The sequence below is a fragment of the Pipistrellus kuhlii genome, unplaced genomic scaffold (assembly GCF_014108245.1).
Source record: "Pipistrellus kuhlii isolate mPipKuh1 unplaced genomic scaffold, mPipKuh1.p scaffold_m20_p_38, whole genome shotgun sequence".
In the NCBI taxonomy this organism is placed as follows: Eukaryota; Metazoa; Chordata; class Mammalia; order Chiroptera; family Vespertilionidae; genus Pipistrellus; species Pipistrellus kuhlii.
The window spans coordinates 3,629,491-3,652,019 of record NW_023425538.1 but is presented as its reverse complement, the minus strand read 5'-3'; the positions used below and the strand labels follow the sequence as shown (position 1 = coordinate 3,652,019).

Below are 22,529 nucleotides of genomic sequence, written 5' to 3'. Positions count from 1 at the left end.
GGCAGAGCCCCAAAAGGTAATGTGAGGGCCTTAGGATCCATTGGGGCCATCGTACCTGTATTAGCCAGGAGACTGGGGTCACAAATGCCAGTTTCCTCCAAGAGTCATAGCCATCTAGGGAAGAGGAACCCAGGCCAACTCGGAAGGTGGAACCATGAAGAGATCTTGGGGGAGAGAGGCCCTGAGGTGAAAATGTTTCTGGCAGGAATGGGAGCAAGTTCCATGCAGCTGGAGCAGAGGGAATAGGAGGGAGAATGGCAGAAGCCTGAAGGCAGATGGGACTTTCTCAGTGTCATATGGAGGACTGTGATCTCACTCAGTTATTCCCAGACTCCTCCAGCTGTGTTGGGGGGGTGGGCAGGAGGAGGCTGCTGTGATGGTGAGTGGGCAGTGGTTGGTGGAGGCAGCCAGTGCTGATTGGATCCACATAGATTTTTACCCCATAGCTTCTGACTCCACTCTCTGAAGACCTGCCACTTCTGCTCCCAAGCCATTCATGGTTAATACACTGGCACGTTATTCCAGCCATATGTAAGGGCTGACTGATTCTCAGGCCATGGCACATACTAGGGAGAGAAGGCGAGATTGGTCCTGAGTTAAGGTTAAGCATTAGGGGCCCACCTAAGGGTATCTGGGTAAGCAGTGTTATTTCCCAGGCTCTAGCTATGTCCAGGTCACAGTTCTACCACTAACCGACCATGTGATTTCCATCAGTTTCTCTGAGGCTCTGTTTCCTCATCTATAAATGGGAGCAATGATAGGCTCTGTGGTCTAAGTCTGTGTATATAAACCAACATTATGCATTAAAGTACTTAGCACAGGACCTGAGATATATCTGGGTCCAAAATTATCAGCTGCTGCTAGATTTTCTGATCACTCACTACATATTGATCATGACTTCTGTTGTCATTGAAAGTACAGGCTGATGGTTAAAATCAGGTTCTCTTGAGACAGATTGTGTTTCCACCATGGCTCCATTCCCTCCCAGCTACATAATTTGGGGAAAGTTGTTTGATCTCTCTGAGCTTCAGTTTCCCCACTTGAAACATGGGGATGGTGGTGGTTCCTGCCTTGTGGGGTTGCTGAGCTAACTGAATGAAATGACAGCTCTAAGATGCTCAGAGCAGGGCCTGGCTGTGCTCACACCAGCGGGATCAGTACTGTCACTGTCTCCTGCTCCACCACTGCTCTTCCTCCTGAAGGCAGGAGCACAGTGCCCTTCATGCTTCTCATCCACCATCGGCCACCTATCAAGACCAGAGTATTGCACAGGTCCATATAGCTGTGTGACTGCTCCATCTCACTTATAGAGCCACAAAACCTTGTAGTCCAACAAAATCTTCAATACTTCCCTGAGATATAACTTAGTCTCTCTGGGTAAAGGTGGGGTGAGCGTGCCAAGTCCAGAGCCCATGTTTTTAGCTTCTGGACACACCATGTCCCTTTATAACTGCACCTCGGGGAGCGTATCCCTGGTCCTCAGACTGTGCGAGTACTTTGCACATATGAGCTCATAAGGCAGGTGGGTTGTTGCCTCATTTCTCAGAGGAGGAAACTGAGCCTCACAGAGGGAAGGGACTCAAGCAAAGGTTGCAGTGTGTCCATTGGAGCTGGGATCGGAACCTGGGTCAGGTGAGCAGCACAGCTCATGTTCTATCCACCACTTAGTGCTGCCTCGTTTTTCAGGTCAAAGCTAAGGCCCAGGGAGGACACCTGTCCACACAGGTGCTACTGAAAGGAAATGTGTTTACTCTGGATTGCTAGGCAGGTGAGGAACTCCACCCAGCACTGGGCACCTGGCACTGCTCATGTCCATTGGTATGTGGGAAAGGGTGCCCACCTCAAGGGGCTGAACTGAGATGCATGGATATTCAGAAGAATAGTTTTTGGTTGAGACCGTGGCTGAGGCACCATCTAGTCCTGAGCCTTGTCAAGGGTGAAGATGGGCACAATCATGGGAATATCTTTGTCTACAAGTAACAGAAAATCCCAGCTCAACTGAAGGAAGACGCTTAGCTCATATAACATGAAATCCCAAATTATGGAGGCTTCCAGGATTGTGTAATTTCTTGACTCAAGGACCCAGGATCTTGCCCTGTTTTTGTTCTGCCTCCATCAGACTATAGGCTAGCTCCCTTCACAGTCTCAAAGAGGCTGCCATTCTACCAAAGAATCACAGTGTCCAGAGGAAGTGTTGTTTTCTGCAAGTTTTTTGTTTGTTTTTATTTTTATTATAGTTTATTGATGTATGTGGGTTTTGTGTGTGTGTGTGTGTGTGTGTGTGTGTGTGTTGTTTTTTTTAATTTCAGAGAGAAAGGGAGAGGGAGATATAAAAACATCAATGATGAGAATCACTGATTGGCTGCCCCCTGCACACCCCCTACTGGGGATTGAACCTGCAGCCCAGGCATGTGCCTCAAACTGTGATCTCCTCATTCATAGGTCCACACTCAACCACTGGGTCACACTGATTACTGCTGGGCAGTTTATTGATTTTTAGAGAGAGAGGAAGGAAGAGGGGAGAGAGTGAGATAAATATTGATGTGAGAGTACAACATCAATTGGCTACATCCTGCACACTTCCTACCAGGAATTGAGCCTGAAACAGCAACCTCTTCATGCACAGGACAGTGCTCAACTAACTGAGCCACACTGGCAAAGGCTGTGTGTTTGTTTTTTAGTGAAGAGTTCTTCCCCAGAAATCACCCAGCAGACAACACACACACACACACACACACCCAACATCTCACTGGCCAGAAGTAGTTCACAGGCCCACCCCACACCCATCCCAGACAAGTGGCGTCAACCAATCAGGATTTCTCTCATGGGTTGGGTGTTAGGTCCCCTTCCCCAAGCAAAGAATGAGTAAAACCAGCCTTCATATATATATAGGGTGAGGGGACATTAAGATGACATGCTTAGTGTCTGCCACAGGGCCTGAAGAGGAGCAAACCCATATCAAAAGAATCACTGGATAGCCCTGGCCAATGTGTCTCGGTTGGTTGGGCATCATCCCACGCACTGAAAGGTTGCCAGTTTGATTCCTGATCAAGGCACATGCTCAGGTTGCTGACTCAATCCTTCCATAGGGAGTGCCCAGAAGGCAGCTGATAGATGTTTTGCTCTCACATCAATGTTTCTCTCTTTCTCCCAACCCCCTCTCTCTCTCTAAAAATCAATTAAAAAAATTTAAAGACGCAGTGGATGGAGCTGGCTAGCAAACACAGAGACAAAGGTATTTACCCTTTACCCCTCCTTCTTTAATCATGTTCTTTTAGCTTACAGAAGTTGACATTACTGATAACAAGGTAGAGAAAATATGTGCTGTAGAAAGTAAAAGTGAGAGTAAAATTGTTTATGATATAGTCACAGAGTGGCCCCTCTGCAGCCATTCAAGAGAGAGGGCCTTGCATAGACTGACAATAGAGCAAGCTCCAGAAGATATTATTAGAGTCAAAGGCAAGTGCAAAGCAAGCTTACTATGTGCTGCCATTTAATTATCGATACAAAGAAAGGTTGGGAGGATACTCACTTCCTCACACATATGTGCTTGTGTATGCATAGGTGCTCTGTTGAAAAAAGGAAGGGTGGACCAAGGTTGCCTTGAGGAGGAAGACTGGGGTATCAGATGGTACTTTCTTTTGCCCTGTGTGCCATATATATAGTTTCATTTGACTGTTATTCTGTACATGTTACCTATCTGCACTATATCCAGTAATATAGTAATGTTAATGTATGCTTCCCCAGAGATTTTTCTCCAAACTTGTATCAGTCCAGTTTTTTCAAACATTTTTGACCATCCCCTTAAACAGGAAAGGCATTTTACTTTATAAGCCAGCATGGTCATCCCTATTGAAGTTCCACAAAACCATTTACCCTTACCTCACATGATGGTCAATGTTGGTTTTTATAATAGCCTATTTTTCCCCCCTTAATAATGGTCAGGACCCAGTAAGTTGTTTTTATGACCCACAATTGGGAAAAATATACACATATCTTTTTGTAAAAACAAAACAAAAAACGTTACATAATCGTACAATATATGTACATTTAAAAAAAGAAAAAGACTAGAGCCATCCTTTGCACCATGCCTTATTTCCACTTGCTGTCCTTATCCACAAACAGAAATCTACCTTATTCTTTGTACTGGCTGCATAGTTTTGGATCATGTGGGTATGGTTGTAATAATCTATTTAATCCTCTATGAAAAGACATTCAGGTCATGTCCAACTTTTTCTGGTTACACATGGCACCTTAGTGACCATCTTGTGCAGGCTTTTCTGTAGCATGGATTTCTGGGAGTTTATGTGTTAGATTGATGCTACTTATCCTTCACTTTTCAGCTCAGACACCATTGCCTCCGTGGGAGAGCCCTTCTGATCACTATAGACAGAGTTCATTCCCTGTGTTATATGTCCCATGGCTCCCTGGACATCCCCCACAGATGCACAACGTAGGCCCTATTAATAGCTGTTGCCAAATTGTAGAAAATATAAATAATTGGAGCTTGCTTTTTAAAAATTCTCTCTCTTTTTTTTTTTAATCCACTCTGACAGTCTCTTTCTTTTAATTGGGGTGTTTAAGCATTTACATTTAATGAAATTATTACTAATGAGTAGGTTCACATTTTCTGTTTTGGTTTTCTGATTTTATTGCTCCTCTTGTTTCTCTACACCCTCTTTTGTGCTAAAAAAATAATAATAATAATAATAACAAAATAAAATAAAAAAGTTTTTTAATGTACTGTTTGGAGTCCTCTTGAGTTTTGGCTATTTTTTAGTTGTAATATGCATCTTATCAGGATAATTTAGATTAATACTAACTTAATTCCAACATATCATAAAAACTTTTCCCCACTATAGTTTAATTCTCTTCCCCTTCTTTGTACTATTTTCTCATATATGTTATAAACCCAACAATATATTAGTATAATCACTTTACAAAACTTATATCTTTAAAGAAGTTGGAAAAGAAATAAGACAAATTTATAGAATCTTTATTATAACCCATAAATTTACCAACCTGGACCCTTCATTTCTCTTTTTGGCTTCAGATTACCACTCACAGTCATTTTCTTTCAGTCTGAGGACCTCTTTTATTACTTTTTAGGCAGATGTGCTAGCAATGCATTTTCTCAGTCTTTATCTGCAAAAATCTTTATTTTGCCTTCTTTGTGAAGGGTAGTTTTGCTGGATATAGACTACTTGATTGACAGATTTTCTTCAGTGCTTTGAAAATACCATTCCATTTCATTGTTTCAAATGAGAAATCAGCAGTTGGTTATATTGCTACTCTGTGTGTGACAAATCCTTTTTCTATTCGTATTTTCAAGATTTTTATCTTAGTATTTGACTGTCATCTGGTGTTTTTTTTTTTAGGGGGTTGAATGTCTTTGTATTTACTGGTATTTTGGGGCTTGTCGAGCTTCTTATATGTGTAGATAAATGTCTTTTATCGAATCTGGAAAGTTTTCAGCTGTTATTTCTTAAAACCTTTCTTCTACCCCATTCTCTCTTCTGGAATTCTGATTGCACATATGTTGATATGCTTAATATTATCCCAAATATTCCACTGTGGCCAAACTTCCTTGTTCATTGAGCTGGGCAGGGGGATGAAAGGAGCCCTAAGCCAAAAATGCTTCAGATGTCTCTGTTCTTACCTGAAGTTCAGCAGTTTTTAAGCATAAATGAATCTTGGTTTGTTATATACCTTTGGTCAATTTATAGATTGCTAAAATGGTTGTTTTTGTCAAATTTCTGCTTTTGGAGTCCAGGATTTGCCAATCTCCTCATGAGGCCATAGTCAGAAGTTCCACCCCTCTAATATTGCTAAATTGACCTTCAGAGAGAATTTATTTTATTTTATTTTTCTAATTATCACCCAAGGATATTTTTTTCATTGATCCTTAAAGAGAGTGTGGAAAGGAGGTAGAAAGAGAGAGGGGGGGGGGGGGGAGGGAGGGAGGGAGGGGAGGAGGGAGGGAGAGGGAGAGAAGAGAGGGAGAAGAGAAGGAGAGGAGAGAGAAACATCGATGTAAGAAAGACACAATTGATACACGCCCCAGTTGGGGGCTAGGGATCAAACCTGCAACCAAAGTACATCCTTTGACCAGGAATCAATCTCATGACTCTTCAGTCTACAGGCTGATGTTCTAACCACTAACCCAAATTGAATAGGGCAGAAAAGATTTATTGAGGCATTATTTTCTCATTAAATACTTCTTATTTGAAAAGGAATTGGCTTCTTTTAAAAAGTTAATTGTCTTTATGGTGTAAGCAATTGAGTCCCCAAGAATTGGGTCCTAGTCAACAGCATGACATTTGTTATAGCATTAATTCCACAGGAATTCAGCATTTGTGATATTCAGCTATGGTTTGGGTTAGATCAGCTGGAATAGTGTCTGATATGTAGTAGATGCCTTTAAAATTAATGAAGAGCTACATCACAGATATATTTTAAGTTAAAAGCCCCACATTTACAGTACAATATATTAACATGACCACAGTTATATAAACCATAATCCTCACTCCCCCTACCCTCTATTTCTGATTGTGTATATTTTAATGAGTAGGAAAAGGTTAAGACCATACATAGAGCAGACTGTAAACTATAGTTGCCTATAGACAGGCAGTCAGGATCCCCACCTTCAGATGTGTAGATTGTGCCTAGGAGGAGAAGAATCTCACAGGGGTCATCCACCCATTGGGGGCTATGTTTTTAGATTCCCATAGAGCCATGGTTGGCAAACTGCAGCTCTCAAGCCACATGCGGCTCTTTGGCCCCTTGAGTGTGGCTCTTCCACAAAATACCACAGTCTGGGTGAGTCTGTTTTGAAGAAATGGCATTAGAAGAAGTTTAAGTTTAAAAAATCTGGCTCTCGCCGAAACCGGTTTGGCTCAGTGGATAGAGCGTCGGCCTGCGGACTGAAGGGTCCCAGGTTTGATTCCAGTCAAGGGCATGTACCTTGGTTGCAGGCGCATCCCCGGTGGGGGGGGTGCAAGAGGCAGCTGATCGATGGTTCTCTCTCATTGATGTTTCTAACTCTCTATCCCTCTCTCTTCCTTTCTGTAAAAAATCAATAAAAAATATATTTTAAAAATAAATAAAATAAAAAATCTGGCTCTCAAAAGAAATTTCTATCATTGTACTGTTGATATTTGGCTCTGTTGACTAAGGAGTTTGCCAACCACTGCCATAGAGGAACTAAATGTGTTAGAAGGGCATTCCTGGTGGGATTGAGTGCTATGCAGCAGCTGTACCTTTAGAATTTTCTATAGCAGCAGTGTATTTATGTGTCTCTTGGGTTATTGAACTTTATTTCCCAAGAGTATATTTAAACAGATCTGTTTTGTGATATAGGATGAATTTCATCATTTAATTCTTTCATTTTTACTTTACAGTGACATGAACTCAAGGGCTGGCTATCCTGCTCAAGTTTACAAAACTACCAGTGCAGAGACTCCTCAGCCTTCACAGCTGGCCCAGTCCAGCTCCTTCCAGCTCTCTGCCTCTGTCCCCAAGTCCTTCTTCTCCAAGCAGCCTGTGGGCAGTAAACACCCAGCAGGGTGGAAGAGAACAGATGAGCCCCCACCACGGCCCCTCCCCTTCACTGACCCAAAGAAGTAAGTGCCTGGTCACCCACTAAGGCAATGCAAGATCTAAGGCTCGGTGTCTTGGGGCCGGGAAGACAGTGACACTTCAGTCACTGATCATCAGGACACTGTGCCAATTCATACACTGGGAGTACAGCTGTGGACAGGTGCACTGGGACCTCTGCCCTCAGAGAGCTAACATTTTGGTTGGGGAGTCAGAGAATAGAGTAACTAAGAAAAGCACACAGTGCCTGACAGGCGTGGCTCAGTAGTTGAGAATCAACCTATGAACCGGGAGATCTTGGTTCCCAGTCAGGGCACATGCCCAAGTTGTGGGCTTGATCCCCATTAGGGGGCATGCAGGAGGCAGCTAATCAATGATTATGATCATTGATATTTCTATCTTTTCCTCTCCGTTTCACTGTGAAATTAATAAAAATATTAAATAAATTTAAAAAGGAAAGCATACAGTAGATCAGTCAGTGGCTAACACTGTATAGTGTCTGGATGAAGAACATTTCAAGCAGAGGGAATAGTAACTGCAGAGACCCATGCTTAATCTGTAGGAAGAAGGCCAGTGGCTGGAATAGCGTGAGCACATGAGAACAGAGAGGTGATGGGGACAGGTTACAGAGGGTCATGTAACCTGTCTTGGCATCTGCTATAAATGAAGTGGCACCACGGAAGGGTGTGGAGCAGAGGAGGAACATGATCTAAACTGGGTATCCTTGGGGCCCTACTTCTGCGTGTGGGGCAGGGTCTGTGAGGAGCTGCTGTGACAGTCCAGGCAGAAGACAAGGAGGCTGGGACAGGGTGGAGGCCCAGGAGGGAAAGGGCTGCTTCAGAATAGATTCTTTGCTGTGGGAACAGACAGAGTTGTTGACAGGTTGGCTGTGGTGTGAGAGAAGGCAAGATAGAGGTGATAGCTCTTATAGCCTAAGGGTCCATTTGCCTTGAACTAAGATGGGACTGAGCAAGGAGCAGGCTTGGGTGGAGCTCCAGAGCACAGACCTGGATGGATTACATTCGCAATGAGCAGAAGACATTGAGGAGGCAGTCGGGGGAGGAAGCTCAGGGGAGAGGTCAGGCTGGAGAGGGAAATGTGGATGTCGTCAGCATAAGGTGGAGGAGCTCACCTAGGACCAGATGTGGGTAGAGAAGAGGGAAGGTATTATGACTGGTCCTGAGACCCTTCCAAGTTCAGAGAATGTGAGGAGAAGCCCAGGCAAGTGTGGATTTTGGGGAGCCCAAGAGTGATGGACCAGAAGCTGGGATGAACCTGATGCCTGAGTATAGGAGTGAGCCTCATGGAGGTGACTGGATGGTGCAGGAGAGAAGGGTGGAGCAGAATTGGAGGCAGCTCTGTACGAAGCTCATGAGGAAAGGAGTATGCAGTTAAGAAAGGTTTTTTGTTTTTTAAGGTAGGGGAAATGATGTCTAACATAACAAGTCCTCACTATATGACAGTCTTGGTTCTAAGCTCCTGTGTGTTAATTCAGTGAATCTCACAGGATTCCATGAAGAAGACCTTTTATAGATGAGGCATGTGAGCCCAGACTCACACAGCTGTTAAGGGATGGAGCTTGGATTGGAGCCTTGGAACCTGGCCCAAGGCTCCTCTTCTGTTGGGTGGGAGCAAACCTGTCTTCCTTCGTTCTGTTTGTAACATGACTTGGATGGAGCCATTCAAATGTGTGAATAACACAGACCTTATGAGGACACGTGTCAGGAGATAGAAGCCAGGTTTGCGGAGATGGTGGTGGGTAGGCAAGCCTGCTACAGTCACTCTGAGAATTCAGTTCACATACCTAACAGCCATCCAGGCCGCTCTGAAAACTAGGTTCACATCCTCGCTCCCCTGAGTAAAATTCCCCAGCATCTTACCCCTTTCCAGGATTGATGATAAAGTCATACATTTCCTGAGTGCATAATTTGTACCAGGCAACAATGCACCGTGTGTTTTGCGCAAACTCCCATCCAGACTCTATGTGATCTTCCCTTTTGTCCCCTTGCCCTCGTGTCCTCTCACTCTCTCCCTCACTCACTGCCCTCCAGCCACGTTGTCCCCTTGCTGCTCCTCAAACTTGCCAAATACAGTGCTGACCTCAGGGGCTTTGCAGGGGCTCTCCAGTGCCTGGACCGCTCTTCCCCCAGGTCTTCTGGCTGGCTCCAGAGGGGCTTAGTCTGATGCCCCTCCTCAGATGGGCCTTCCCAGTCTTCCACAGCCCCTGCCATCATTCTCTCTTTTCTCTGTTCTATTGCCTATTATCCCCACAGGATAGCAGGTACTACTGTCTTGGTTGGTTGTAGCCTGCCTGGCACTCTGTGGGTGCTCTGTCAGTGCATGTATGAGCCATACATCTCATTCTCACCTCATCCCCATATGATCCTATAAGGCCCCCACTTTTCAGGGTGGCCAGAGGGCCAGGCCATGCCAGCCCTTTTACGCTTCTCCACAATGACAGCTGCTCTGGTCACCCTTCCGCTGCGTGCTGTTCCCTCTGCCTGGGTGCCTCCAACCCCAGCTGGCTGACTCCTACCCCCCTGCATTGGTGTGTGAGGTCTGCCAAGACAAATACCAGAGTGGCTCAACAACAGAAATTTATTTTCCCACAGCTCTAGAGGTTACAAGTCTGAAACCAAAATGTGTGCAGGGTTGGTTCTTTCTGAGGGCCTTGAAGCAAATCTAAACCATATCTGTTTCCTGATGGTTTGCTGGCAATCTGGGACTTCTTGGCTTCTGCCAATTCACCCAATCTCTGCCTTCATCTTCATTCATTGTTCTCCCTGGACTCATGTCTCTGTCCACATTTCCCCTTTTCATAAGGACACCCACCAATCACATTGGATTAGGGTTTGCCTTAAGGCCTAATTTTACCTTTATAAAGACTATAAATAAGGTCACATTCTGTGATCCTTGTGTTTAGAACTTCAATATATCTTTTGTGGGGAGACCCTTAACACCAGCCCTTAGGTATCAATCAGCACTGACATGCCCTACTCAGATAAGTGCTCCTCATCCCACCCAGGCTCCTCCCTCCTGCTGACCTCATGGTGCTTTTCTTCCGTGGTGAAGGTCCCAGGGCACATCATGTAGCTCTGTTGCACCTGCTGGACAGAGATTTAGGAGAGCAAAAACACCTGGACCTCAACTAGGGCCTAGTACGTAGTAGATGCTCAGAAAATAGATCTACACACATGACAGTCCTAAACGAACAATCACCTCCTGTTTCCCAGGAAGGCTGTGTGTGTGTGTGTGTGTGTGTGTGTGTGTGTGTGTGTAAACAATCCATACAATATTTGAGGACACACAGAGTTTCATGGGTTCTTATAATATTCATTAATTAATACTTAAGTTTTTATCATATGTGTAGATATTGTTAATTTACAATTATTGCTCTTCCCCATATACTCCCATTTCATAAAGCTGTCTAGTTCAAGCTCTTCCTGGGCATTTTGGAGATAGTATCTTTGTCATTGTTAGAGACATTTCTGAGTCACTAACCTAGTTTTTCAGAAAATACTGTCACTTCCAGACGTGACTGGTTTGGCTCAATGGACAGAGCATTGGCCTGCAGACTGAGAGGTCCCAGGCTTGATTCCAGTCAAGGGCATGTACATTGGTTGTGATCACATCCCCAGTAGGAGGTATGCAGAAAGCAGCTGGCCAATGTTTCTCTCTCATTAATGTTTCTAACTATTCCTCTCCCTTCCTCTCTGTAAAAAATCAATAAAATATATTTAAAAAGAGAAAAGAAAATAGTTACTTCCAGCTAAATTATTTGAGATTAAACATGTTTTTCTTTTTTTAATATGTTTTTCTTGATTTTTAGAGATAGAAACTGAAGAGAGAAAACCTTCATTAATTGGCTGCCTCCTGCAAGCCCCCTGACCGGGAATCAAACTGGTGACCTCTTAGTTCCTGAGTCAACGCTCAACCCTCTTGATGCTGTTTCTGAAATTTTATCTCAAGGCATAAGAATTCATTTGTATACCTAACTTATTTACATATGTTTAAATACCTGCTCTACCAGGTACTGTTGTAGCCCTTGACCTACATTAACTCATTTAATTCTCACTACAGAATGGTGAGATAAGAAAAACTGAAGTGTGGAATGATAAAATCACTTGCCCAAATTCACTCAGTTAAAGTTAATTACTTCAAATATTATGAATGCTGGTTTTATCATTTTTGGTCCCACAAAGTCACCACATATTATGATCTTATCTCCCCCCCAGGAGAATTACCCAATCTATCTACTATATATCTTTGCTTCCTTTCTCCTTGGTTCTGGTCTTGACTGAGGCTATGCATCCCCCAGAGAAACCATAGTGGTTGTGGCTGACACAGGGATCTCTGCCTTCAGCCATGCTACTCTGCTTGGGTTGGCCCCATTCTCCTGGCTATCCCATGAGAAAGATCCTGTTTCTGTCCCCATTTCTAGTTGAGACACAGTACCTAGCCCAGGTCACCAGCCAAAAAGTGGCAGAGCTAGGAATCATACCCAGCAAGATAACAGAGAGGCTCAAGGAAGACACGCACAAGGCAGTGACTCACATTTTCTGAGGCTGGGTTTCTTGGAGGGAATAGTCTCTTCTGTATTTGGCACTCCCTGCTATGTTTGAGTACATGCTCCATTTGGTGAATAGAAGATGCAGTGAGCTAGTGAAGGACGGCAGTCTGCACGCAGAGGGGATTGAGAGCACTGCCACAGAAGGTTCCTCATGCTCGGTCCTTTGCTGCAGGACCCAGTCAATGCTGGCAGCTCCATCTCAGGAGATGGCCAGACAGCACCCTTAGACCACTTTGTCTCAGGACTTGCTTAATTCATTGGCAATAAGACAGTGTCTTATATTAATTTTTGCTCCCAAAGATGCACTAGGTTTATTTTCAGAGGATGTCTTATTTTTCCATGAAGAAGAATACGGTACACATTTATTGTTAAATGAAATAAAGGAAATTTATTACCTGTATACGGTACAGTAGTACGGTAGTTGTCAACACAAACCAGACAAACTGTGAATCCTACAGTATCAAGAATTTACTCATTTATTCAATGACGATCATGTCATCATCATCGGGAACATCATAACAATCCAATTCCTAAATTTCCTGGTGAATTTCTTGTGACTCCATTTCTTTCAGAATCAGTGGACCAAATCTCTCATGTTTAGCAATAGCACTGTCTTTAAATGAGTACTTCTTTCTCTCCATTCTATTTTCAATGTAGTCATTAATTTCCATGCACAAATTTTCTTTGAATGGCTTGTTTATTGCAATATCAAGAGTTTGGAGATAGGCCATCATTCCTGCGGGAATCATTATCTGATCTATTTTTCTTTCGTGAAGAAATGTCTTCATGTCTTTAGCGCGGTGAGTGCTGGCTGCATCCCAGACTAGCAGACCTCTTTGGCTCCCTTGCATAACAAGCGGCAGCATTAAATCGACCCGCTTCCTTATAACTGCTTGTGTGGCCCACGCTTTCTCAGTTTCAAAAATAAAAACGCCCAAAACACGTTCAATCTTTTTCTTCTTGCCCTTAGAAATGATTAAAGGTGGGATTTTAGTGTCATCCAAATTGCCAAAATACAGGAAACACGTGCACTTTCGTAAACAGTGGAGGGAATGTACACTAAGGAGGCATCCCGCTGTTCAATTGTTGTTTGAGATGATTGGCCCATAAACACTGCAGTTTCATCCTTACGATCATGTTGGAAAGATTGTATTTAGAGAAGTCAGCATCATCAATAAAGGACTTGAATGCAAGTGCTCACTTAATAACTTGAGTATCTTCCAACCTAAACAATGTTGTAGATCTTCTTAAAGACAGTTCACTTCGCTGAAAGAAATTATCCAACCAGTATTGTGATGCTTTGAAGTCTTTGGGGGCTATGTCAAACTGTGGTGCCATTGCAAGGGCAAATTCTTGAATCTGAGCCCTATTCACAACCAAAGCCTCTGCTCTCCTGTCAACAACCCATTCACAGATCAGGTCTTCCAGCTCGGAAAATAATGGTTGCCGACCTGATCCACACTTGTGCTTTTTAGCATTTCCCTTGTCCACTTGTTCAATGAGGTTACCATACTCTGCTCGCCATTTTCGGACCAATCGGATACTCAACATCTTCTCTTTGCAGAAAGCAGTAAGATTTTGGCCCCAAGAGTCTTCCACGATTCCTTTCTTATACTCCACGGAGTAGCTTTTTCTTTTTGCGCTCATTTCTAGGGGTAAAAAAGAAGGAATTGGGGTATCAAGGTGGGGGGAGGGGGATCACTTAAAATGACAGAGGGGGTATCAGAGGGGGGAATCAAAATGGCACAGGAGAATCAGAGGGGGGATTACCATTTTAGTAACCCCTTTTGATCCTCCTGTGTCATTTTGATTGCCCTCTCTGATCCTCCTGTGTCATTTTAAGTGATCCCCCTCCCCCCACCCCTGTGCCACTGAACACCTTCACCAGACATCCCCCCTACCCCTTTATCAGACATTTACCTCCTGTGGCCTGCCTGGGGCTGTCACTGGGCTTGCTGGGGCCTGGTTCTGGGCTGGAGCAGGGTCTGCCACTGACTAAGAACCTTCAGTCATCATGAGGGCAGCCCCGAGCACCAGGTAGTGTCACCAGAGACAGACCAGCACTCACCACCTTCACTGCGTCCTGTCCTGTCCACTCTAATCCTCCTGTTCTTCTACACGCATCTGCAAAAGTCTCCTCCTCTCTCCTGCCCCGCGCTCACTGCTCACTCTGACCTCCGCTCCACCTCGACACAGCAGTGACGTCAGGGCTCCACATAACGTCACTGATTGCTAGGTGCCAGTCGGGGTGGCCCTAGCAACCAGTTTACGGTAAATTAATTTTCATTCTGAGACAGAGCCTGGGAGGGGTGGGCTTATTTTCGGGGGGATGCCTTATATTTCACTCAGAAGGAAACTTGTAAGTAGGTCTTATTTTTGGAGGATGTTTTATTTTCAGGGAAACACGGTATGCAGTCGTGGGATGGGTAGACCCAGCTTTTGTTGTTGCACTTGTGGTGAATAGGTGCTTACTTACAGTGGTGGTTCACTGGAAAACCCATGTTAGATTGCCAGGGAGGTGCACTAAATGACTCTGAAGATCCCTAGCAGTGTAGTCGCGCAGATGAGGTGCCTGTGTGTCAGTCTAGGCAAAGTGAATTCAACGCTTCTACTGCTGGATGGGTGTGCGCATCCTGCTTGTTCAAGATAACATCCCAGGCAAGCTCTCTGTGGCTCCCACTAGTGGCTTACAGTGGTCTGCTGGAACCTCACCTCTGTAGTGGCATGTCCATGGATACGCAATCTCAGGGCTCTGAGCTCCAATGTACACCCAAGGGTCCCAGCACTCAGTTGAGCAGTTGGGTTCACCTCCAGGAAGGGGGCGTTCAGGATTTCCACTGCAGGGCCTTGAGCCCTTGTCTGTACAGAATCCACTCTCAGGTGTTCTTGGTGTCTCCAGCGCACTGCCCCAGGAGGGATGTGCAACCCCCGATTGGGATGTCCTATTGTCTATGGGGTTGAAGTAAGTGCCCCAGGATAGGCATGCAACCTTGGGGTGGGGTGTTCTTGCTAGTCTTAGCCTGCACAAGCCTGCTAACAAGTGAATCCAAGGGTTTTGCTGTCCAGCGCGAGCGGAAACGAGGGGGCACAAATGGGCGAATCAGGCACAAACCTGCGAATGCTGGAATCTGGGCACGAGCAGAGGCGAGGGGAAGTGAAAGGGGAGGGCAGGCATGAGCCCGTGGACTCGCGGGAACCTGGGTCTTGCTGCCGGGCTTGAGCAAGCTCGAGGGGCCGCAAACACTCGAATCCGGGCGAGGGGCGGAGAATGCTCAAATCCGGGCGCGAGTAGAGGCGAGGTGGGTAAAGGGGGGATCTGGCTCAGGCGCAAATCTGCAAATGCCTGCAATCCAGGGTTTTGCTCTGCGGTGCGAGCGGAGGCAAGAGTCGGAGGGCAAATGGGTGGGGTGGGGCAGATGCGCAAACCCGGGTTTTGTGGTTGGGGAGGGGGAGTGCACTTACAGCTGCCACGATCAGTGTATCTTTGGATGTGGAGGTCCGAAAGTCTGCAGCTAGGGTAGCAGGAAATTGGCTGGAATTGGTGCTGGGTTGCAGGGCAGTTCCAAGGCCTGTCTTGTTGGTGGTGGTGCTGGGTTTCTAAAAAAAAGGTCCTTCTCCCCTTCAAGATGGTGTGGGCTCCGTGCTGGGATCCCGCCACCTGGGGAGAGCCCACAGCGGTGCTAGTCTCTCCTTGTCAAGGAGATGCCTTCTGCCAGTTTCTGCTGCTCCTGTGTGATTTAACGTTCCCTCACTCACTCACATGCCTCCCATGCCGGTCCACACACAATCCTTTCTTACTCTCACTCAGTTTCTCTCTCTCAGCTCAGTCCTGCCAGCGCCATCTTTCTCCACCTCTCCCGATTCTTTTTGCTTTTTGGTTTTCTGGTTGGGTGTTTTTTGCTTCTTTGTATTTCAGATCTTTGACTTGGTTCTTGCAATCCGCTAGTCTGCTGTTGGGTCTCTGTATAATATTTTTTATTTCAGTCAGTGTGTGCCTAATTTCTAGTTGGTCCTTTTTCATATCCTGGAGGGTCTCACTAAATTTATCAGCCTTTTCTAGAAAATTCTTGAAAAACCTTATAACTGCTTATGTGAGGGAGGGGAAAATGGCGACAGGACAGATCTGTTCTGAGCCTAGTCCTAGAGCAGATAGAAGGAGCACCTGAGAGTCGCTCAGGGAGTGTTTGTTGGCAAGCTAAGGGATAGCAGAACTCTAAGAGAAGGTGGGGTCTGCTGGACAAGGTTCCCTGACCAAGCAGCCTGCACTGCAGCTGAGACCTCTCCCAGAGCTACGGGCTCAGAGTGAAAACTACTCCATCTCGCAAGGAAAAATGGATATTATCTGAGGCCTGAAAAAACCCACAACTATGGAGACCACCGAACAACTGTGAGGCCCAAATTGGCGCAAACACGCAAATTCAAGGGAACTATTCACTCAACCACAGAAAGGTCAGATTTTGCCAGGGATAATGTGAGGGATCTGGGTCCCGGCGGCAGTGGCTACACAGCTTCAGTGGCTATGACAGTGGCAGCAGTGGCAGAGAGAAACATGCACGCTGCAAGACCCTGAGGACCAGGGAAGTCTGTGCCCACAAAAGTCCCCCGCTATTGGGTCTGGCGTGATCCGTGATGGTAGAAGGGGGTCCTCAAGGTTGTTAACAGAGGGCATCTCTAAAAAGCAAGCTATTCTGATCTGACACAGAGGGAGAGCATAAGAATTTGAAAGGTGTGCAGTCTGCTTAAACTTTCGCACACCTGAGCTTTTTCCCCTGCATCCCCTTGCTTTTGAGTACTAAGCAAAGACTACCCAGTTTGGCATATCCTGAGAGACTGCAGGGGGAAGTTGCCTTTCTGGAAACCGGGGATCAGAGTGGGGAGAGACCATCTGGGAGCCAGCTCAAGGCAGCCCACCTCCACAAACCTGTATTGAGTGCCATAGAGAAAGAAGGCTAGAGTAGCCAAAAAGACTGGGAAGTCACTCTAGAAACACTGCCACATAGGAGCTAAATTACAAACTGACTTCTTTTATTATTATTTTTATTTAATCAAAAATAGAGGGACACAAGAAACTAAGAAACAGCCTACTTAAAAGTAAGGACTAGTTTACAACACTGAGTTGCAGTGGAACGCGGGGAACTGCAATACTGTCTGGACTGAGAAACAGGCATGCCAAACAGAATAACAGAGGAAGGAAATGATCTTCACTACTGCACATTTTTATGCTAATTTTTCTATTTTTATTTTATTTTCATTTTTTACATCTTTTACTTAAGAAATGAATTTTTTCTTTTTTCCTCACTTGATTTTACCTTTTTAATTATTACATTTTTAATTTCAATCAGCATTATTACTACTGCTATTTTACCTTTTTTGTTTCCTTTTTCTTTTCTTTTTTAAGTGCCATTTTATTTTCTCTTTATTTTACATTGGGATTAGTTCTTCATTCTTTCATCTTTCCTATAGCATCGTTTAACCCTATCTCAACTCGACCTTTACACCATCACTCTCTTCCTAACCTTTCCCCTTTTGGTGTCCTGTTTATCTTAACCCTTTCCTGCTTTAGATTTTCCCTATTCTTTCTGTATACCCCCCTGCTAAAATTTTCACCCTACTTATATATCTAATTTCCAATCCCCTGCTCCAAGTGCATACAAACACTCTCTTCACTGTCTTAACTATCAAAACAAAACTTGTTTTCCTCTCTGTCCTTTTGTTTTATTTGCGTGAATGATGACTATATTGAATTTTTATACTTTTTAGTGAGATTGATTTGCTTATTCTTTTGTTGTTGTTGATTGGTATTTTTTATTTGCTTTGTTTTTATTTGTTTTTTTTACTTCTGTTTTCCCTTGCCTTGCTTGATATTAGTGGATAATGTAGTTTGTATTAATCTCCAAGTACTGTTGCTGGCATTTGCTGGGATTAGTGGTTGTTCTGTTGGAATTTTCTTCCCATATATATAGTTTGTTCCCCTTTTCTCTCTTAGTCTCTTTCTTGTCCCTCTGATTTTTTTTTTCCTGTTTCCCAATTTCATTTTGATACTCCTTTTTTTTTCTTTTCTTTTTTTTCCCCTCTTCTTTTTTTACTCTTCTTCTTTCTCTCCTATCCCCCAATTTGCCTTTCTCTAGTGGTCACCTTTATTAGAGGTTATTAATATCGCAAATACATTTCTCTTCAGTGCCTTTTGTGTTATACCTAGTTGTGTTGTATTTTGTGCCTTTAAATCAACATAGAAGAGAGAGACCATGGGGAGACAAAGAAACAGCCCGCATATGAAAGAAAAGCAGGCATCACCAGAAAAGGAAGTTAACGAATTAGAGACAAGCAACATATCAGAGCAAGAATTCAGAGAAATGATCATAAGATGGCTAAAAAGAATGGAAGACAAATTTGACAATATGAGTAAGAATCAAGAGGAAATAAAGAAGAACCAAGGAGAAATGAAAAATGACATCGCTACTGTAAAGAACTCAATAGAAAGCATCAAGAGTAGATTAGAAGAAGCAGAAGACCACATCAGTGAGCTAAAAGACAAGATGGAAAAAATACCCAATTAGAGCAGATTTATAAATAAATAAATAAATAAATAAATAAATAAATAAATAAATAAAAATTTAAAGCTGGAGGAGAGCCTAAGGGAACTTTGGGACAATACAAAACAAAACAATATTCGCATAATAGAGGAAAGGAAACTGAGGAAGGCATAGAAAACCTGTTTCAAGAAGTAATGACAGAAAACTTTCCTGAGATAGAGAAGAAAAAAACCCACACAAATCCAAGAAGTGAGCAGAGTCCCAAGCAAAATGAATCCGAAAAGACAAATGCCAACACACATTATATTTAAATTGGCAAACACCAACAACAAAGTAAGAATCTTAAAAGCAGCCAAAGAGAGACAGAAAGTTACATATAAAGAAACCCCCATCAGTCTAGCAACTGATTTCTCAACAGAAACTCATCAGGCCAGAAGGGAATGGGATGAAATATACAAAGTCATGTAAAGGAAGGGTCTGAATCCAAGAATACTGTACCCAGCAAGGCTATCAATCAAAATTGAAGGTGTAATCAGGCGCTTCACAGACAAAAAAAAAGACTAAGGGAATTTATCACCACCAAACCAGCAATGCAAGAAATGCTAAACGGTCTGCTGTAAAAATAAAAAAGAAATAGGAAGTGAAGAAGGAAAACAGAGGTATGAATAAAAATGGCAACAAATAAGTATCTATCAATAATAACTTTAAATGTAAATGGATTAAATACCCCAATCAAAAAACATAGGGTAACTTGCCGAAACCGGTTTGGCTCAGCATTGGAATGTTGGTCTGCGGACTGAAAGGTCCAAGGTTCGATTCCGGTCAAGGGCATGTACATTGGTTGTGAGCACATCCCCGGTAGGGGGTGTGCAGGGGGCACCTGGTTGATGTTTCTCTTTTATCGACGTTTCTAGCTCTCTAGCTCTCTCCCTTCCTCTCTGTAAGAAATCAATAAAATATATATTTTTTTTAAAACAAAAAAACAGGGTAACGGATTGGATAAGAAAACAAGACTCATATCTGCTGTCTACAAGAAACCCATTTCAGGAAAGAAAAAAAAAAAAAAACGCAAACAGACTGAGGGTGAAGGAATGGAAAAAGGTTTTCCAGGCGAATGGAAATGGGGGCGGGAGGGGGGAGCTAGTGTAGCAATACTTATACCTGACAAACTAGATCTCAAAGTGAAGAACATAACAAAAGATAATGAAGGCCATTTCATAATACTAAAGGGAGCAATCCAACAAGAAGAAATAACCCTGGTAAACATATATGCACCCAATATAGGAGCACCCAAATACATTTAAAAAAAAAAAAACACAAAACTGCTGGAAGACATTAAGGGAGAGATTAATAGCAATACAATCATAGTAGGAGATTTTAATACCCCTCTATCAACTTTGGACAAATCATCTAAACAAAAAATCAGCAAAGAAACATCAATTCTAAATAACTCACTAGACCAGATGGAATTAATTGACATATTCAGAACATTTCACCCCAAAGCCACAGAATACACATTCTTCTCATGTGCACATGGGTCATTTTCAAAGATAGACCACATGTTGGGACATAGGCAAAGTCTCTTCAAATTCAAGAAGATAGAAATCATATCAAGCATCTTCTCAGATCATAGTGGCATAAAACTGGAAATCAACTATAATACAATAAAGATAATCCAAAGAGCCGAAACTGGTTTGGCTCAGTGGATAGAGCATTGGCCTGCAGACTGAAGGGTCCCAGGTTCGATTCCAGTCAAGGGCATGTACCTTGGTTGCGGGCACATCCCAGTAGGGAGTGTGCAAGAGGCAGCTGATCAATGATTCTCTCTTATTGATGTTTCTAACTCTCTCTTCCTCTCTGTAAAAAAATCAATAAAATATATTTTTTTTAAAAGAAATAAACCAAGCTTTTAAAATAAATAAATAAAAAATAATCCAAAGAAATCAAACACATGGAGACTAAACAACATGCTATTAAACAATGACTGGGTTACCAGAGAAATCAAGGAAGAAATAAAAAACATCCTGTCAACAAATGACAGTGAAAACACAACAACCCAAAATCTATGGGACACAGAAAAAGCAGTCTTGAGAGGGAAATTCATAGCTCTACAAGCCTACTGCAAAAAAAAAAAAAAAAAAAGGTAATAAATTATCTAACTCTACAACTCAAAGAGTTAGAAAAAGAGCAACAAGAAAAGCCCACTGTAAGCAGAAGGAAGGAAATAATAAAAATCAGAGCAGAGATAAATGACATAGAGACCAAAGAAACAATACAAAAGATCAACAAAACCAAGAACTGGTTCTTTGAAAGGATAAACAAGATTGATGAACCTCTAGCCAGGCTAACCAAGAAACAAAGAAAGAGGACCCAAATAAACAAAATTAGAAATGGAAGAGGTGAAATAACAATAGACCCCACCAAAATACAAAGGATTTTTACAAAAATACTATGAACAACTCTATTCCAACAAACTGGACAACCTGGAGGAAATGGACATATTCCTAGAAAAATACAACCTTCCAAAACTCAATCAGGAAGAATCTAAAAATCTCAATAGGCCAGTAACTTTGGAAGAAATTGAAGCAGTCATCAAAAAGTCTCTGGCAAACAAAATCCCGGGGCCAGATGGCTTCACAGGAGAGTTTTGCCAAATATTCAAGGAAGACTAAAACCTATCCTCCTCAGACTATTCCAAAAAATTCAAGAGGAAGGAACACTTCCAAGCTCCTTTTATGAAGCCAGTATCACCCTAATACTAAAACCAAATAAAGACAACACAATGAAGAGAATTACAGGCCAATATCCCTCATGAACATAGATGCCAAAATCCTCAACAAAATTCTAGCAAATCGGCTCCAATAGCACATCAAAAAGATCATACACCATGACCAAGTAGGATTTATTCCAGGAATGCAAGGATGGTACAATATCTGCAAATCTATAAACGTGATACATCACATAAACAAATTGAGAGATAAAAATCATATATCAATTGACACAGAAAAAGCATTTGATAAAATCCAACACCCTTTCCTGATTTAGAAAAAAAAACAACTCTCAACAAGGTGGGAATAGAAGGATCATACCTCAACATAATAAAAGCTATATATGATAAACCCACAGCAAAATCATACCCAATGGGCAAAAACTAAAACCATTCCCTCTAAGAACAGGAACAAGACAGGGATGCCCACTCTCACCACTCCTGTTTGACATAGTACTGGAAGTACTAGCCATTTCAATTAGACAAGAAGAAGAAATAAAAGGCATCCAACTTGGAAAAGAAGTAAAATTGTCCTTATTTGCAGATAACATGATATTGTACATAAAAAGACTCCATCAAAAAACTAATAGGCTTGATAAATGAATTCAACAATGTAGCAGGATACAAAATTAATGCCAAGAAATCTATGGCATTTCTATACACCAATAGTGAACTCACAGAAACAGACTAAAAAAGCAATCCCATTTACCATCGCACCAAAAAAATTAACATTTCCAAATATACTTAACTAGGGAGGTAAAAGACCTATATGTGGAAAACTACATGTCACTGAAAAAAGAGATAGAGGAAGATATAAACAGATGAAAGAACATACCATGTTCATGGATTGGTAGAATCAACATCATCAAAATGTCCATACTTCCCAAAGCAATTTATAGGTTCAATGCACTCCCCATTGAAATACCAGACCTAGAAAGAACTCTCCAAAAGTTAATCTGGAATAAAAAAAGACCCCGCATAGCCACAGCAATCCTGAGAAAGAAGAACAAAGGAGGAGGGATCTCAATACCAGATTTCAAGCTGTATTACAAAGCCACTGTTT

The 22,529-nt window shown here is 42.9% G+C and overlaps 1 protein-coding gene across 8 annotated transcripts in view; it reads left to right on the top strand.

The window, feature by feature from the left end:
* The window catches only part of SIPA1L3 (signal induced proliferation associated 1 like 3), a 353,179-nt gene that overhangs the window by 311,272 nt on the left and 19,378 nt on the right, over positions 1-22,529 (top strand). For all 8 annotated transcript variants that reach the window (XM_036408270.2, XM_036408269.2, XM_036408265.2 and 5 more), the window contains one exon: positions 7,401-7,622. In XM_036408270.2, coding sequence (XP_036264163.1) covers positions 7,401-7,622 — 222 coding nt within the window. The remainder of the gene's footprint in view (positions 1-7,400; positions 7,623-22,529) is intronic.